The sequence below is a fragment of the Salpingoeca rosetta genome, assembly GCF_000188695.1.
Source record: "Salpingoeca rosetta unplaced genomic scaffold supercont1.6, whole genome shotgun sequence".
NCBI lineage: Eukaryota > Choanoflagellata > Craspedida > Salpingoecidae > Salpingoeca > Salpingoeca rosetta.
This window is the reverse complement of record NW_004754928.1, coordinates 168,165-185,770: the sequence shown is the minus strand read 5'-3', so window position 1 is coordinate 185,770 and position 17,606 is coordinate 168,165. Positions and strand designations below refer to the sequence as shown.

General features: G+C 54.6%; 4 protein-coding genes across 4 annotated transcripts; 1 reads left to right on the top strand and 3 right to left on the bottom strand.

The window, feature by feature from the left end:
* Positions 1–1,407: 1,407 nt before the first annotated feature.
* PTSG_02608 (uncharacterized protein) lies at positions 1,408–4,691 on the top strand (the record flags this gene model as incomplete). The annotated part of the gene is made up of 6 exons (XM_004996048.1): positions 1,408–1,754; positions 1,907–1,989; positions 2,111–2,840; positions 3,066–3,129; positions 3,375–3,575; positions 4,086–4,691. The coding sequence occupies exons 2-6, from the start codon at positions 1,947–1,949 to the stop codon at positions 4,689–4,691; spliced, it is 1,644 nt and encodes a 547-aa protein (XP_004996105.1). The 5' UTR covers positions 1,408–1,754; positions 1,907–1,946.
* Positions 4,692–5,133: 442 nt separating this feature from the next.
* On the bottom strand, positions 5,134–5,581 carry PTSG_02607 (uncharacterized protein; the record flags this gene model as incomplete). Its single annotated transcript, XM_004996047.1, has 2 exons — positions 5,134–5,165; positions 5,287–5,581. 2 exons carry the CDS (start codon positions 5,579–5,581, stop codon positions 5,134–5,136), a joined length of 327 nt encoding a protein of 108 aa, XP_004996104.1.
* Positions 5,582–6,002: 421 nt separating this feature from the next.
* PTSG_02606 (uncharacterized protein) lies at positions 6,003–9,208 on the bottom strand (the record flags this gene model as incomplete). Its single annotated transcript, XM_004996046.1, has 6 exons — positions 6,003–6,510; positions 6,584–7,158; positions 7,516–8,073; positions 8,458–8,545; positions 8,733–8,904; positions 9,172–9,208. 6 exons carry the CDS (start codon positions 9,206–9,208, stop codon positions 6,003–6,005), a joined length of 1,938 nt encoding a protein of 645 aa, XP_004996103.1.
* A 145-nt stretch (positions 9,209–9,353) lies between these two features.
* PTSG_02605 (uncharacterized protein) lies at positions 9,354–14,832 on the bottom strand (the record flags this gene model as incomplete). The annotated part of the gene is made up of 10 exons (XM_004996045.1): positions 14,671–14,832; positions 14,361–14,537; positions 12,653–14,187; positions 12,130–12,478; positions 11,488–11,912; positions 10,885–11,223; positions 10,607–10,747; positions 10,308–10,427; positions 9,935–10,123; positions 9,354–9,695 (listed from the first exon to the last, which is right to left on the bottom strand). The coding sequence occupies exons 1-10, from the start codon at positions 14,783–14,785 to the stop codon at positions 9,354–9,356; spliced, it is 3,732 nt and encodes a 1,243-aa protein (XP_004996102.1). The 5' UTR covers positions 14,786–14,832.
* Between the last annotated feature and the right edge of the window lie 2,774 nt (positions 14,833–17,606).

The window sequence follows — 17,606 nt, the reverse complement described above, 5'->3', positions numbered from 1 at the left end:
AACACAGCCCACGAACAAGATCCAAGACGAGCAGGGAAGCAGACACACAAGCGGAGAAGTCAGCATGCACGAATGCACGTCTACAACATTTCTTCTGGGTCGATGACGAGCACAAACTCCGTGTTGGTGGGAGGAATGCAGTGGACAAGGCCATCCACAGCAAGCAAGCACGCCTCCTGATGCTGGTCGTTGATGTTGCCGTTTGACGCAAGCACGCCGCCAGCCCACTGCACTGCAGCCGGTCACGCTACTCGCTGCGTGTGGAGCTGTGTCGATGGCAAGCATCGTCGGCGTCGTCGAGTGATCTGCTGGCTGGAACATTGTAGATGAGGTCGTTGAATGCATGTGAGGTCGCCTCCCGCACCACGCTTCGTGGGATGCAGCCGTTGTGGATGACGCCATTTTCAGCTGGCATGCTTCATCAGACAGCTGTGTTGGTGGTTCTTGAATCAATCGAGGATAGTGGATAGAGTGTTGCAGTCGCTGATAAGGGGCCTTGTCTTTGTCTACAGCAAGGGATGATAGTCAGCATGTAGATGAGGCCGTTTATCGCTGGAATTGTGGTCGCTGCGTCGAACAGGGGTGGATGTCAGGGATCGACGATGAGCACAGATGCACGTCTCTGCGCACAGGTCAAGCTGTTGTTGTTGTTGTTGTTGTTGTTGTTGTTGGGCACGACACCACCCATGCCATGTTGCCGTATCGCGTGTGGTTGGATTAGGTCATGCACTTGGCTTGCCACTTGAGTGTGTCACATGATGGTGCGTTGTGTTTAAGAGGCCTCCTCGCCATTGGCTAATTGGTGCTCCTGCAGCACTGTGCTCCATTCTCTGCTGCAGTGGTGCAAGCACACCGTTCACGTCCACCATGCCCGTTGGCTGACTTGCGTCCATCAGTGGGATGGATGACTGGTGTTGATGCGTTGATGTGGAAGGGAAGGTGCCGACCTTCTTGTGTCAACCACAACTGTGATCCTGCCCATCAACCGCTTCGCTCGTTTTCTCTTGCACGACACATGATCCCGCCACCACCATGGTGCACCTTGTATGCTTGTCTGTGTCTGTGGCAAGAGCCATCAGTGACGCAAACGAGGAAGAAGGCGAACAAGAGCACAAATGGCGTCCACATGCGTCGCAAGCAAGAGAGCAACAGAGCGAGCAAGCACTGGCTGGCTTGTTGCGGCAGTGGAGAGTGTGTGCGACAACACAACAATAACTGCTGTGGTGTATTGTTGTGGTTTTTTCTTTTTCTTTGTGCTGCAGGGCGGGAAAGTGCTTCCAAATCTGATGGCAGGTGTTGCCAGAAACGCAAGGATTTTCCTTCTCTGTCAACATGGCAAGCAAAAGAAGGAAGCAAACAGCGCGGTGCGTTTTGTTGGTGTGAGCGCCACTTTTCGCCAACAAGAAGCAAAGGACAGAAAAAAGGACAGAAACCAAGCAAGCACCATTGCGTGGTTGGATGGTTTGTGGACGCGATCACAAAGAAGGCCTTCCTCGCGTTCACGCAAGCCAGCAAGCAAGCAAGCACCTCGTCGTTGTGGTGCAACAAGAGGGACAGCTCTACAGCTGCTGCGCGTGTATTATTGATCTGCTACACAAGCAGTGGTAGCCACTCCACGATGCAGTGGGCAATGCGACCGTGCTCTTTGTGTCGCACACATGGCGGTTCAAGAAGATGACACACGTGCTGAACGTGTTCAGCGTGCTGCTGTTGCTTTGAGAGTTTGCACATGAAGAAGAAGCAGGCAGGCAAAGGTAACAGCAAGTGGTGTGTGTGTGTGTTTGTGTTTGTTGTAGAAAGACAGTATGTATGCAATACACTCTACTCACTCCACTGACTGCTCCCACCCACCACAACCTTCCAATCCAATCCTACCACCTCTCCCACCACCCCCTGCTGCGATCAGGAAGCGTCTGCCACAAGAACCAACCTCACCCCCGACTCCCATGCAAGCACCTGCTCAAGGCTCGACCCCAAAGTACTCACAATGTAAGCCGGCTGCAGTCACGTGCCTGTTCATCACTTTTATTCCTCCTCGATCACACGCATGCGCACACTCATGCACACGCACACAAACGCACTCATGTGACAACGCCACCACTACCTGCAGTCATACAGCGTGGGCGACCGCAGGAGAGCAGACTGGGGATGAACGTGGTGGGAGCGGACGAGGAGGACAAAGAGGTCGTGCACGGAGCAGAGGACGTGGTAGAGAGGGTGTGCATTCACAGCAATCACAACAGCGTCACCACAATGAACAACGCGGCACCACTCCTGCAACCAGTGTTTGGGAGCGGCATCAGGCCCATTCCCACCAGCACTGCCTGCGCCTGCACACGGGCCAGCATATTCACCATCTCTGACGCATGCCATGATGCCGACATTGTCAACGACACCAACCATCACAAGCACATTGCGGCCGCTGCTGCGGGGTTGCAGTGCAGACGCCAGAACATGTCGACCTCATCTGCAGCACCGGCAACGACAGCAACAACAGCTGTGATGGCAGCAGAAGCAGCGGCGGCAGTAGGGCTTGTCCACCCTCCTTTCCGAACACGGTGCCGCCGTTTCCTCATGTCTGCGACGACGGCTACAGCCACATGGCCGTTCAGGGGCACCACTTCTGTCGCGGACTTGCTTGATGGCATCACCAGCATCCTAATCATCGTCCTCTTCACCCCATCACCGTTATCAACGACAACGACTGAAGCAGCAACGACTGAAGCAGCAGCGGCATCACCATGGGCAAACACTGCTGCACCACCAGTATCGCTCTCGGCGTATGTAGCGCTTGCAGACAGAGAGCTGGGGGCGGAGAAGATTCACATGCTCAGCTGTCGGTAAGCAATGCACATACCAGTATTGTGGTGTTTGGGGTGTGTTCAGCGCATGCTCGATGGCACGGTGATGTGTTCACTCACCCCTTTGTGTGTGTGTGTGTGTGTGTGTGCGGGTGTGTATGTGTGCGTGCTTTTGTGTGTATGTGTGTGTGTGTGTGTGCACGTCTCAGGCTGTGGCATCGAGGATTGGGCGGGCTCTTGAATCCAAGCGCGCTTCGGGGGCAGCGACGACGATGCTCGCAAACATGGCCGGTTCAAAGTAGCAGACAGGAGGCTTTTTGCTGCCCAGGTGTGTGTGTGTGTGTGTGTGTGTGTGTGTGTGTGTGTGTGTGTGTGTGTGTGTGTGTGTGTGTGTGTGTGTGTGTGTGTGTGTGTGTGTGTGTGTGTGTGCGTGTCTGTGTGTATGTGCGTGCGTGTGTGTGAATCGCCGCGCATGTGTCCGCATGCAGTTCGCCTTCTTTACTCTGTGACTCCCTCACCCCCTCACGTCCTCACGTCCTCTCCCGCGACGCACGCGCCTGCACTTGCATACAGCTACATCACGTTCCGGGCCACTGGGTGCTGTCTGCGTCATACGACGGCACGGTGTACGTGGCAGACTCATCAACGCAGTCCTCCACCGGGGAACAGACAGAGGTGTCTGGGGCACCAGCTGCGCAAGCTGGACAACACAAGCCACCCACCCCCACTTGGGTGTCACCACTGCGGAACCAGCACGATACAACCTTGCGCAAGGTTAAGAGTGAATCAGCTCGGCATGCATACGTGCAGCAGCAGCAAGCGGACAGTCACATCCCAGACCCTTGTGCGCGTTGACCGGGCAATCCTTGGCACGGGTCGCCAAATGTGTGTGTGTGGTGTGTGTGTGTGTGATGTGTGTGTGTGTGTATGTGTCTGTGTGTGTGCGTGTGTGTGTGTGTGTGTGTGTCTGTGTGTGTGTCTGTGTCTGTGTCTGTGTGTGTGTGTGTGTGTGTGGGTGTGCCCCGCTTCACTGCGGCTAGTATTCTTTGTGTCTATCGTTATTGTTTCGATGCGGTGTGCGCGTGGCACACACTGTCATGCCATCACTCGTGTGTGTGTGTGTCGAATCAACCCCATCACACAACAAGAACAACAACATGAAACCCGGCATTGGAGAACCGTTGTGATGTGACCTGGAAATTGGTCGCGAAGCCTTTTCTTGTTTGTTTGCATTTTTTCATTCGTCCGTGGCCCCACCACCCGACCGCCCTATCACCAACCCAGCCTTCAAGTTCGAGCATGGGAAACCAGCTGCAGCGACCAGCCCTGACTTCAGGGGATCAGAAAGAGGGGAATATCGCGCGCGCCCGAGCGATTGTTGTGCTGTCGTTTCTGGCAGACACATTGTGTTGTCGACCACACGAATTGGCCGACCTTGTGGCAAACCTGTTTTCCGCAGCCACACCCAAGGCCTTCAAGGCGGCTGCCACGAAGCTCGCACAGAACATATGGCTTCGCCTCTTTCAACTTCCCCGCCTGTGCATGATTCACATGGCCATGTTTGCGCTCGTGCTTGCGCTCGGTGTTGTTGTGGTCCAAGACTTCCGCGGACCCCCAGAGGCAAACCGGTGGTTCACCGCCTTTGTGCGAATGCAGAACATCTGGCAGGATCCCAACATGTCGCTGGCGCGCAAGGCCTTGCATCTCGTGCAAACTGGTGCTTGGCTGTGTGCCAGTGCAGTGTGGGCGGCCGTCATCGTCATTTCCCCGGTGCTGCAGGACTGCGTGCAACACTTTGTGTTGTTTGTGAGGGATGCCCTACCCCAACTCGTATCTGCCCTTCAGCAGGCCATTGGTGATCAGCGCCGTCCCCTCGCCCTGCGCGTCTAATGGACTGCACTGGAGGCCGAGCGAGCCAGAAGTGCTGTGGAGCCCTCAGCATAAGTCACCCGCGCCCGTTTCACAATATCTTGCTCGCTTTGTTTCATGCGGTGTGTGTGTGTGTGTGTGTGTGTGTGTGTGTGTGTGTGTGTGTGTGTGTGTGTGTGTGTGTGTGTGTGTGTGTGTGTGTGTGTATGTGTGTGTGCGGTCTTGTTCCTCTTCAATGTTGGCGTTGGTTTCGCTCGTCTTATTCTTTGAGTACACGAAAAAGAATACAAGAGCACTCGTACCACACCCAAGCTGGGCAGAGTCAATCAAGCAAACAGTGCCTGCAGCGCACTCTTCATCACAACCAAGGGAGATGAAAGTGACGAGATGAACTTTTCCAACCACCAACCCTCGGACAACCGGGCGTCCAACCCTGCCCAAGCAACCCCTCCAACCACAAACGCTACGTTTGCACAAAGCACAGCACAACGGCAACTTGGAATGAACGTCACAATGAACTTCCACACCAATGTAGAGAAAGCTTTTGCACCAAGAAGGCGCGCCAGTTCTGCAATCCACGCATCCCTAGCCTTGGTGGGCAAGTGGCTTCGCATACAATGGGGAAGTTGGTCGAGAATCCAGTCCCAGCACGCATCCCAGTAAGCCGGATTGTTGCTTCGGAAGCTGTTGAGAATGTCAACAATTGCATCCACAAAGTTGTCATTCAACCCTTCCGGTACACGTGCAGGTGCTGCATCTTGCTCTGCTCTTTCTCGTTGCTCGGGATCACGAGCTGCCTGAGCCAGGTCATCGGGATCCAGTGGCGCACGCTCCTGTTCTCCTCTCTCTCGTTGCTCTCGGTCTTGCACGACGGCTTGCCGCCTGCGCAGCGCGGGCACTTGCCGATCCATGGTTGGTGTGTGTCGCACTGACAGCTCTCGTCGAGTTATTGGCGATGATGACACACCAAAACAAAAAAGTGTGTGTTTGTGTGGTGATATTGTATTGGGGAAAACTCGCTGAAATCTTACACTGCTCCCAGCGCTCAGAGATGGGGAAAGCAATTGCAGCAAACAAAGGGCAACGGTGTGCATGGGCAAATGTGTGTGAGAGCAGGCGCCGCATAGATAGAAAGAAAAGTAAATCAATAGATAGATAGATAGATAGAAACCAAGTGCCTCGGTGCGAGGCTCATGTGTAGTGCTGCGACTGTCGCTTAGACAGTTGCAGGGGGCTCTGTTGGGGCTACGTGAGGTCACTGCGGCGCTGTGTGGCTGTCCCTCATCGTTGTCGGTGGTGGTGGCAGCGGTGTCGTTGTTGTCGTTGTTGCTGTCATTGCTGCGTTGGCCGCTGTGGTCGGGGGGTGTGGTCTGCGGATGCTTGCGCTTGCGGGTGCGCTTGTCCTGTTGGTGGTTGCGCTGGGCTTGAGCGCGCGTCCGCTGTACCGTCTGGGTGCTCTGGCGGGGAGTGCGTGTGTCTCTCTCCCGGACCGAGCCCGGCTGGTTTTTTGCCCCGCTTGTCGTGAGGCATCTGGCCGATGCACCGGAGGTTCGCGTAGCACTCAGCCTTGCATCTCGCGATGGACAACACTTGCCGCCAGTACGTGCTGCTGTGCATGGAGGTACAAGTGCGCACGTGTGGTGGTGTTTGTGGGTCCGTCGTGGACATAAGGTCGCTGCTGAAGAACTTCCGGAACTTCGAGCCCCAGGCGCCCGAGCCAGCCTCGATCGCAATCGGCACAAATGTGAAGTCGCCCTGGTCGGCGTAGGATGGGCCTGGGTACTTCTTGATCTTGCGTTGTTTCCGCCTGCGACGCCGCGTAGAGGTTGACTTTGGCGGCCTGTGGTTGGTACGACCTGCCCGCGGGGGGGGGGGGGGCAAACACGAGGTCAAACACGGTGTAATCGCCAGACTTGTCGAAGCTGAGGATGTCACCGCGCTTGCCGCCTGCGCCTGGGAAGCCGGAGGGCTCTTGTGTCGCGCGGCGGTTGAGCTGCATGAAGGCCCGGGAGATGGCGCTCTGCATGTAGTCGTGCCGGCCCGTTCTTGTGGAGTCGCAGACTTCTGCGTGGTCCAGCTTCATCTCACGCCCGCAGCAGTAGCAGCTGCCTGATGCGCGCGACTCGGAACAAGGTGTCCGAATCCGCTGGCTAAGAGCAAACCGAAACACCTTGTCCGACATCCGCAGGTCCTTGCAGCTGGGCAGGGCCAGGAGCCACTCGTAGCCGCCGTGCAGGCTGGCTCCTCGTTGAATGGCTCGGTTGCGTGGGTTCTCGTCCCAGCCCGCCTTCCTGTCCATGATCTGGGCCAGGAACTGCTGCAAGCTGCGAGCGTCGTGGTTTAGAACGTCCCTCGTGTCACGGGGACCGTCGTCGCCGAGGTGCAGATCCGCGATGGCTTGTGCTATCTCCGTCTCCAACTCGGCGCCCGGCGTGGTGTATGCTTGGAAAGGGTGGTGGGGGCTCTTGCTGAAGCTGCAGAGTTGTTGCTGTTGTTGCAGAAGTTGGTGTTGTAGTTGTTGTTGTTGTTGTTGTTGTTGTTGTTGTTGTTGTTGCTGTTGTTGTTGTTGTTGCTGTTGTTGTTGTTGTTGCTGTTGTTGTTGTTGTTGCTGTTGTTGTTGTTGTTGTTGTTGTTGTTGTTGTTGTTGTTGTTGTTGTTGTTGTTGTTGTTGTTGTTGTTGTTGTTGTGGCCAGTGTGGCTGCTGCGGCTCGCCCGTGTCATCACAATTGTCTCCGCCCACGTCGATCACATCACCGCCATCGAAACCCTCTTCGAACGCAGCACCTTCAATCACCACCACCTCCTCTTCCCCCTCCACACCATCGCTCCTGTCATGCACCACAACCACCTCGCCGCTTGTGGCAGAGAAGGCCATTCGATCCTCTTCTCTTGTCGGCTGCAAGTGGAGGGACCGTTGCCTCTGCAAGACAAAAAGGCAGCGTCGCTGGTGGAGTGGCGACTCAAGGCCGTTGTCGTCGTCGTCATTGTCGTCGTCGTCGTTGTCGTCGTCGTTGTTGTTGTTGTCGTCGAGTTGTGCCTCTTGTAGCAGCTTCATGAGCAGCGCCTCCACAACATCTGGCTCCCGATCAGCCACGCACTGCAAGTACCACGTGCGCAGCTGGTGTACCGTCATGCTGACGCTGTTCAAGTCGAGTGGATGCAGGCCAGCAGCCAGCAGTGTGGCGTAAGCCAGCGCAAACAGGCCACACGACACACTGTCTTGCTGCTGTGGCACATCCCTGAGGTGCACGACGTGGTCTGCCTCGATGTTGTACAGCTTGCGCAGCTGGTGGCCCAGGCACCGCTGTCTGTCCTCGGTGGAAGACTGCGTTGATGAGTCTGCCACGTACACCGTGCCGTCGTATGACGCAGACAGCACCCAGTGGCCCGGAACGTGATGTATCTGCGAGCAAGTGAAGGCGCGTGCGTCGCGGGAGAGGACGTGAGGACGTGAGGGAGTGAGGGAGTCACAGAGTAAAGAAGGCGAACTGCATGCGTACACATGCGCGGCGATTCACAGACAGACAGACAGACAGACAGACAGACAGACAGGCACAGGCACACAGACACAGACACAGACAGACACAGGCACGTACACAGGCACGCAGACACGTACACAGGCACGCAGACACAGACACAGACACAGGACACACGTACGCACGCATACACACGCACAGACACGCACTCATGTACACAACTACACACATGCACGCACACCCATGCATACACATGTGCATACACGCAGATATGCACACACCTGGGCAGTAAACAGCCTTCTGTCTGCTACCTTGAACCGGCGGTGGTTGCGAGCATCGTCGTCATTGCCCTGAAGCGCGCTTGGATTCAAAAGCCCGCCCAACCCTCGATGCCACAGCCTAAGACGTGCACACACACACGCATACACACACACACACACACACACACACGCACACGCACACACACACGCACGCACACACAGGGGTGAGTGAGCAGATAGGACGTCACGTCATCGAGCATGCGCTGAACATACCCTAACCACAGCACACTGAAACACTGATGGTGATGTGCATAGCAGTCGCTTACCGACAGCCGAGCATGTGAATCTCGTCCGTCCCAAGCTGCCTGTCTGCAAGCGCTGCATACGCTGAGAGTGATACTGGTGGTGCAGCAGTGTTTGCCGATGGTGCTGCGACCGCTGCTGTTGATGACGAGGATGACGACGACGATGATGATGAGGGAGAGGATGAAGCGTAAGCTTCCGCTGGTGTTCACGTGCTCTTCATTGTGTGTGTGTGTGTGTGTGTGTGTGTGTGTGTGTGTGTGTGTGGCTGTCTTGTCTTTGTGTGCTTGCACCTGCACACGCTGATCTTTTCACCCGCTTCGCGACATTGTCACCAGCCTTCTTGCTTGCTGGCTGGAGAAACAAAGCAAGAAAACATGTATCACCAAGCAAGTAACGCGGTGCAAAACAGTGCGAGGTGCAACGAAGGCGATAGTGGGAAGCAATAAACAACGCCCAAACACAAGCTCCAGTGCGTTTGCGAAATGAGTTGGGCCATGCAACCAACACACACACACACACACACACACACACACACACACACACACACACACACACACACACACACACACACACAGACACACACACAGACACACACACACACACACACACAGACACACACACAGACACACACACACACACCACTATCGTCGCCTGAGGTAGGCGAGGATTTCCTTGTACTCTGGTTCCTCCACGGGAATCTCGCACGCCTTGAGCGTGGGGAAGAGCCACTGCTCCAAGACGACCTTTGGCGTGAAGATGGCGCGTTCTTGGAGGTCCGAAGGCTTCACTACTGGACCAAGGTGCGGTGCAAAACACGTCAGGCATGTTGAGAACGCCTGCTTGTCTTCAGACGCGCGTTGCACTTCGACAGTGTGGAGGCCAGACTCCTTGTCGATGGTCACGTGTGGATTGGCGCCTCCTAGGGTCAGCTGTATCTTCTTCCGCAGGATATCGTGCAGCTCTTCCTGTGTACGCAACGGTGTCTGCACCACGACAACCCAGAACACAAAACAGACCCATGCAGTGAGAAGCGTCAGAAGATACTGTCGTACGTGTACGCACACACACACACACACACACACACACACACACACACACACACACACACACACTCAGCGGCACTCGCTCTCTGGCTAGCCTCACGCACACGCGTGTGCGTGCATGCATGTTGACGTGTGCTTGTGTGTGCGTGCGTGCACCCAGTCAATGACACGACTCGTACCAAAGGGCCAAGCTCCTCGAAATCATCATATCCGTCATCATCATCATCATCGTCGCCATCGTCCACTGGAGAGGTCACCTCGGCTGCAGCAGAGTCTGGTGACTGAGCAATCGGCAGTTCATCCTGTTGTTGCTGAAGAGGGCGCGGGAGCAGCAAGTCCGCCTTGTTCAAACACAGCAAAATGGGCACCTGCATCCATGTCACGGGTGGTGGGTGACGAAACATCAATGCAGGTCTCAAAGTGGCCTTGAGATATTTGAGTTGCACACACATTCACACACAAAACCACACGTACACACACACACACACATGCACGCGCACACACACACACACATGCACACATTCACACACACATTCACAAAACAGTTCGTACCTCTCGTCGGAGAGCTGCCAGGAGTGCGTCCTTGACACGTGCGGTGTTTGGCTTGTCTGCCTCAACGACGAAGATGCAGGCATCGACGATCGAATAGTGCGCAGCAAACGCCTCCTCGACCTGTAATTGGATGGATATGCAAAACAACCGAGATGTCGAGACATGTGAGGGAGCCAATACATACACCGCAACACGTCAAACGCTATTCGCCCCTTTCAACAACATCATCAGCAACAACAACAACAACAGCAGCAGCAGCAGCAGCAGCATCAGCAGCAGTAACTACAGGCATGCCACACCTTCTTGGTTGCGTCGTCGCTGCCCGGAAAATCAACAAAGACAAAGTGCCGGGCGGCGGGCCACTTGTAGAACTCAATGCGCGTCGAGTTGACGGCAGAATCGGGGTTGGACTTGAATTTGAGCCGAGAGAGGAACGTGCTCTGAAGTGAAGAACGCATGTCACGCATGACGCCAGGGTGGAGTGAACAAATGAGTGTTTGCAGGAGTTCGCAGACGCATTGGAAGCGCCTCCCATGCAAGCTCATGCACACACGCGCACGTACACACAAGCACACACCTTGCCCGTCTTGGTGGTTCCGACAACGCCAAACATAAACGTGCCGGCGAGCACTTTTCGCAGGCGGAAGATGAGCCACACGTCGCGGAGGAACAGCAGCGCCCGCTTGCGCGCTGTGTCGTCGTCTGTTACGTTGTACAGGGGATCGCCTTGCTTGAGCTTGGAGAAATACTTGGCCCGGAATTCCGCAGACATGAGGGCGGCTGGGTCGATGCTGTGGCCCACAATCACTTTCATCTTCTGCGCAATCCCCTTTTGCACAATGGCCTTCTCAGCAAAGTACGTTGGGTCCAGCGGCAAATCCTTTTCCTCATCTAGTCCAAGTAGTTGAAGCATTAACTGTTTTGGTACCATAGCAGTGGGTGATTTGCGTGTGCGTGTGTACGTTGGTGCATGTGCAGTACACGTGTTGTGAGCTGTGTGCTGACATGCTGCGAATGAAAATGCAATGGCGTCCATGCATGCACGTGCACACATACTTTGTTGCACACGCACGCATGCAAACACCAACGAGCAAACACGCACGCACGCACGCACACACACACACACACACACACACAAGCACATCAACACACGCACACAAGCATGCCCACAACACCACACCTGAAGATTCTTCTGGTATTCCGCCTGATTCTCGTTGAGTTTTGCGAGAACTTTGCCAAGTACGCCAGCAAGCAGAAAAGCACTGACGCTGCCTGTCAGCATGGTAAGGCCGCCAACCTCCAAACTCAGGTCATAGATGCCCGCAACAATCCCAAGAAGTGAAAAGACGGCGAGGCCAGCCATGACGATAGTGATGGCAGTGGTTAGCGCGATAATGCCAGGCCCCTTCTTCACGGCAATGTCTGGATACCCCGTACGCGCGAGCACGTCCAGTGTTGACCACGAAACTGCCCGCAGCGCATCCTGTGCACACGTGCTCTTGTCACTCCGGAACCATTCTGAGGCGCGTTTGTACGGCAACCGTTGTTCGTGCCTGTCTGCATATGTTTCTCCAGCGGGTGGATCATACACTTGATACTTGCGCACTTTCAGGAACACCATGAACCACGTACAAAATCGCACGTGGACCAGCAACTGATGTGAATTCACATAGAAGCGTTCCACAGGAAGAACCCAAGCATCTACACAGGAACAATTCCTGCGCAGGCCTTGTTCCGATGAAACGCCCACACCAAACCCACGGCAACAACGCAACCACACATACTCGCACAAACAAACACACACAAACACACACATCCTCACCTGCATCCCTCATTTTATCCGCAAAAGCCTTCGCGTTGGTGGCGTCCCGCCCAAGCACCTCCTTGCTTGCGTCTGTCAAAGCACCGAAACCTCGGCCTCCACCCTCTTGTTCGGCCATGACTTGAATCGCCTTCTGCAGTGGCTTTGTGCGCTCGTCCTGGTACTTGAGTTCTTCGATCGAAATTGTGGAGCCAACGACTTCGCGCAGGGCCGCTGCAGCCTCGTCCTGGTCACTCTCGTGCCACCGCTTCGCAGCCGGTGTTACTTCGCCTTCCTCCAGCTCAGTCAGAATTCTAAGCACCTTTTCTTGTTTTTCCTTGTCGTCTGAGAACAGGGTGAGCAGAAAAGCCTGCAGAAGCCACATGCGAGTATAGGTGATGGCCGAAACGCCTGTCAGCGTTGGAGGTTTGGTAAATCTCACAGATCAGTGGAGCACACATCAATGCACCACACACGCCTCCACACACACACAGACAGACACACACACACACACAGACACACACACACACAAACTGCACCATACTTGGTTGATGACGTCGTGACGTGAGAGCTTTGCGGCCTGCGCCAGCTTGCCAAACAAGGGCAACTTTGAGAGTTGAGTGACATCGACAGGCACTGTGCTCGCAGGCGCTGTGAATACGGTGTAAAGTCGCACATCAAACACGGCCTTTGCCTGTTGTGTCGTGCATGAAATCGTCACCTCCAGCCGCTTGCCTCCGTCAAGAATCACTGGCGTGAACTCGCAACTATGTCCATCAAGGGAGCTTGTCACGTGCGTGACAAACGCAAACCCGTCGCCAGTGAATGTGAGATGGTGCTGTTGGCTGTTGGCTGTCGACGTCGTGCTCGAGTGGTCTGACTGGAACATCAACTTCCGAGGGGCGGAGAAGTCGGGATGCTGGGTGAACGTTGGGACTTTGGACGTTTGTTGCGGATACCATGCGTGTCGATTGAAGTGGTGGCCCTGGCAATAGTGGTCCAGAAAGTGATGTTTGAGGAGCTCTGCCTTCAGCTGCGGAAGTGTGTCGTTCTTGAACAAAGCGGCGTGGATCTCATTTGGGTTGTTGTATGGCTTCCATTGTGAGTCCTCATAAATCAGGTACGTGCCAAAGGGCGAATAGTCGCACTCCACACATTGCTTCACAAGGGAATGAAGACAGCTTGCAAGTGTCACCCAAAGACTCCCTGTCGCATTTCGCGAGAAGACGGACATGATGCCATCGAAGAACGAGCTGTGGGTCTCTGGTTGGTTGAAAGCCTTGTTCAGAACTTCCGTGACAAGTGACGACCGCGTACGAGCATCTGCTTGGGAGCTGAATGCACGGGTGAGCAACGTCAGCACGCGTGGGACAATGTCGTTGTTGTACACGTGGAACCGGCAGTTGCTGTGAGCCACGTCAGCACCACCAATCTCCCGCTCGAACTGCTGCGCGAAAGCCCTGTCTCCGACAAGAGGTGCGCCAAACGTCACCACGTGCACGTTTCTGCGGTCGTCACGCTGGTGGCACTCAAGCAGCACGCGCAACGCCACCAGCTGTGCCAGCGCACCGCCGAGCGAGTGGCCGCAAAACACCAAGCGGTACTTCTTTTTGTCACCTGGACTGCCATGGAGCAACCGCACAAATGGCTCGACGGGGATCTTCTCAGCCACGTGAAGAAACCCCACATGCACACGGCCCTCGATGGCCCCGCTCATCGGAGGAAGGGCAAACGCCGTCATGTCCGTCATGGCGTGTTGCAGCGTCTGCGTGCTCTGGAAGCAGATGTACACTGGGGTTGTGTCTTCGCCGTTGAGTGGATCGTCGCTGCCAAACGCGACGGTAAAGTGGTGACTTTCAGCGGCATTGCGTGTGAAGGCAACCTCCTTCAATTGGTGGTATCCGTCGCGCTTGTCGAGATTTTGGTTGAAATGCCGTTGAATTGCCACTTCTTGATTGCTGCCCCCGTTGCTCAGGCATTGCGCCAACAGGAGACACATGTCGGTGTCTCGACGGCGTATGACATCTGGAGGTAGCCTGGGCACGTGTTGGAACACAAGCGTCGCAGGATGGCCTCGGACTAACCACACAGGTGTACAAGCAACGTCATTGTGAGCGCGTCAAGACGATGTTCATAGCGTGCATGGGCTGGTGGTAGGGAGGTGTCGATGACAGTTCATACTGTGGGTTATTGGGGGGAGAGGCAGCACGATGAGGCGTCAGCAAGCATGAGATGAGCAACAATTGACTTACGCCTCTGCGCAAAGGTTTGGTCCATGAGACGGGCGGGAGTCACTGGCTCTGCGCTCACGAAACGTATTACGGCGACATCCACACCTAAAGATGCTTCATTTGCCTTCACAGGATCTCCTGCCTCAACTCTTGTGAGCACATGGCCACACCGCACGCCTTCTTCAAACAGCCTTGAGCCTACCAAAGCCAGTGCGCGAGCCAGCACCGTGAACAGGGTTGAGGGAGGGAGGGAGTACGTGAGTGCGCGGACACAAGGGATACAAACAGACATGGGTCGGTGGAGGCGTTGGCGTAGCAAGCAGTGGTGTACCTTGATGGCAGAATGTGACCACGTGTCGCTCGCCGTCCCGCATCAGGCCAAACGTCGACACAGCCTGCTGCAGGTCGTCCACTGTCACTCGCGTCACAGTCGCTGTGGTGGTCATGGCTGGTGTTGTCAAAACAGCAAGCAATTTTGCAGTGCTGTTGTTTGACAAAGCATGAATGATGCATGCATGATGGAATCGTCAAGTCCACTCCGACTTCAAACCCAAAACACGGTGTGGCGCACTGTTAGAGTGTGGGAGTGTGACATGACATGATGTGACTGTGCTCATCACTGTGACTGTGTCGTCGTGACCAACACCAACACTTCCAACCAAAACCTTCGGAGGTCGACTCTGACACCGAGGGGGCACGAAGTGCAGAATTTTTCGTCGACACGGCAGGAAGTTTTTCAAAAAAGGAGGATTGCACACGCGAACGAAATCTCGCGTTGTCCTGCCAAACTTAGAATGGGGCGAGCAACAACAATGTTCGGTGTACATGTGCGTGTGACTGTCGTTGGCAAAATTGAGTGCAAGAGCAAAGTAACTCCTACCACTTTGGCAACAACTGCGACTCGAGTTTCCCTGAAGCTGGGGGGGAGGGCAATTGCCAAGGTATTGAAACTTTCCCCTTGCTTGTCTGAGGGATTTATTACCGCAGGCGCTTGCTAAATTCTTGATGTTTTCTACCACCACCTGCGGAACTCGCCCGTGTTCGTGACCAGATTCGGTGCACCGTTGCAGGGTGTGATTCTTTCTCATTCGAACCAGTAAATTTTCTTTTGCCTCTAACTTTCGTCACATCAACAATTTTAAAAATTGAATAAGTTCCCGACACAAGCAAGAAAGGCAAGAATGGTGACCAAATTGTCATGTCGGAATTCCACGAAAGAAAGTCTGCCTGGGGCTGGCTGGTAATCAACATCACACATTCCTCGGTCAGACGCTAACGGGAACCAGAACCAACCGCACAAATGCCCGCCTTGTGCTTGTCTTTGCTTTTGCTCGTGGTTGTGACCACGATGCTCACGGCCAACGTGGCCAGTGATCCATATTTGGCTGTTGACTCGAGTGGAAACCTTCATCTCAACACAAGTCAGCCACACCAAGATGTGCTTGTGAATGGCGTCAGCGTGAAGCAAATGGCCCGTGATATCCAGACCCTCAAAACGTTTATCCAGCATCATTTCACGGAAACCAATGGTGACTTGCGCATCAACACCTCCCCCCCCCCAAATCAGAACGTTTTCATTAACGACTTGAACGTCAACGAACTTGACAAGGACGTTCGTCAGCTCAAGTCAGAACAGGTCCCACCCCACATGATGATCGTCGGTACAGGTATTCGCACGCAGTCTGGCTGTGGCAACTTGCTGGGCTCGATGTTCGAAAACGAAGCACATACTTGCGAGTGCAGACGAGGTAACTTGCAGACGAGCGTTTTCTTCTTTTCCAGCAACGGCATATGGAGAAGCCTTGCCATGTGCCTTCTGTAACATGCAAATGTATCGGCATCACGTCACTTGCTGTCCTTGTCGCTTGCTGCAATCAATACACTGAGCGAGTCGCCTTTTTTGCTTCACGCACTCGGTATGAGATCATCGCGCTGTTTGGTGCCAAGTGGGGAGGGGTGCGCCCGCAAAAGCTGAAGGGCTGATGGCGGTACAGGGGGCGTTCAATTGAGTGCAGGTGTGATGGGTTGTGAGTGGGCAAAATGGGCTCTGCCAGTGGTTATCATCGTTTGGAAGTAAACGATGAGGTGGAAGAAGGTAGCAGCTGCAGCACACATTCGGAAGCACGCAGTGGTTCGCTGTCTGTGCGGGTGATGGTGATGGGAGCAGCAACTGATGCTGTGTGCAGTGTGGAAGCGACAGTGCTGTTGTCGTCGTCGATCCACAACCAAACCAAGCCAACGTGCGCGACAGCACAAAGCACAACAAACAAACCCCACTTCATGTTTTCTATTCTGCAGTCTGGCCAAATCCACTCGCGTGTGTGTTGCCAAAAGTGCCAGGTTTTTCACCCTCTTGGGGATTATTGCAACTTTACCGCAGGCGCTCGCTAAATTCTCAATGTTTTTTGTTTCTACCGTTTCGGAATTTGCATGTGTCAAGGCAGCGCAAAGGCGGCGCAGCCGCCGGTTAGGGAAAACCCTGTGCGACAAATCTGGTTCGGGTAGCGCAGCGATGCGGGAGCGAGCGTAGCGGTTAGCGGGGGTAGGGCTTCACAGCATGCGATTTGAGGGTTAGTGGACACGCCTCGAGCTTTTGCGCGTGGTCACGAACCGGCAATGCTCACTTCGCAACCGTAGTTTAGCAATGGTCACCGGTAATATTTTTTAAAACCCCTTCTCTTGCAAAGCAAATCATCGCAGGGCAATTAAATTATTCCAAGCGAGGAAGGAAAGTGTTTGCGCAGAAGGAAACAAAGCCAGCAAAACTGGGAATCCTTTCCTTCCCTGGTGTATTGTGTTGTTATTCTCTTGTGTGCTTTTTCTTTCTTTCACTTCCTTCCTCACTGTCCTTCCTTCCGTGTCAACATGCGACCTTCTCCTCTCCCAGCTGCTGCTGCTGCTGCTGCTGCTGTTCGCCCTCATCATCGCTGGGCGCTGTTCTCGCTGTTGCCACCACTGTTGCTGTTGTTATTGGCAGGCTAGTCGGTGACTCGTGTCCATGGCAGCGGCTGCTTGAAGGATGCTGTGAGTGAGAGAGTGTGTGTGTGAGTGTGTGTGAGTGAGTGAGTGAGTGAGTGTGTGTGTGTGTGTCTGTGTGTCTGTGTCTAGCTTCTTGCTCTTGTTGTCCTTGTGTTTTGGTTCTTTGCCACAACGTGCCTTCTGCTCTGTTCACGGTTGCACTTGCAGCTGCCACCGACTCACACCTCCACATTCCCACCTCTCTCCACCTCTCCACGTCCGTTTCACAGCACCAAGGAACGCACGCTG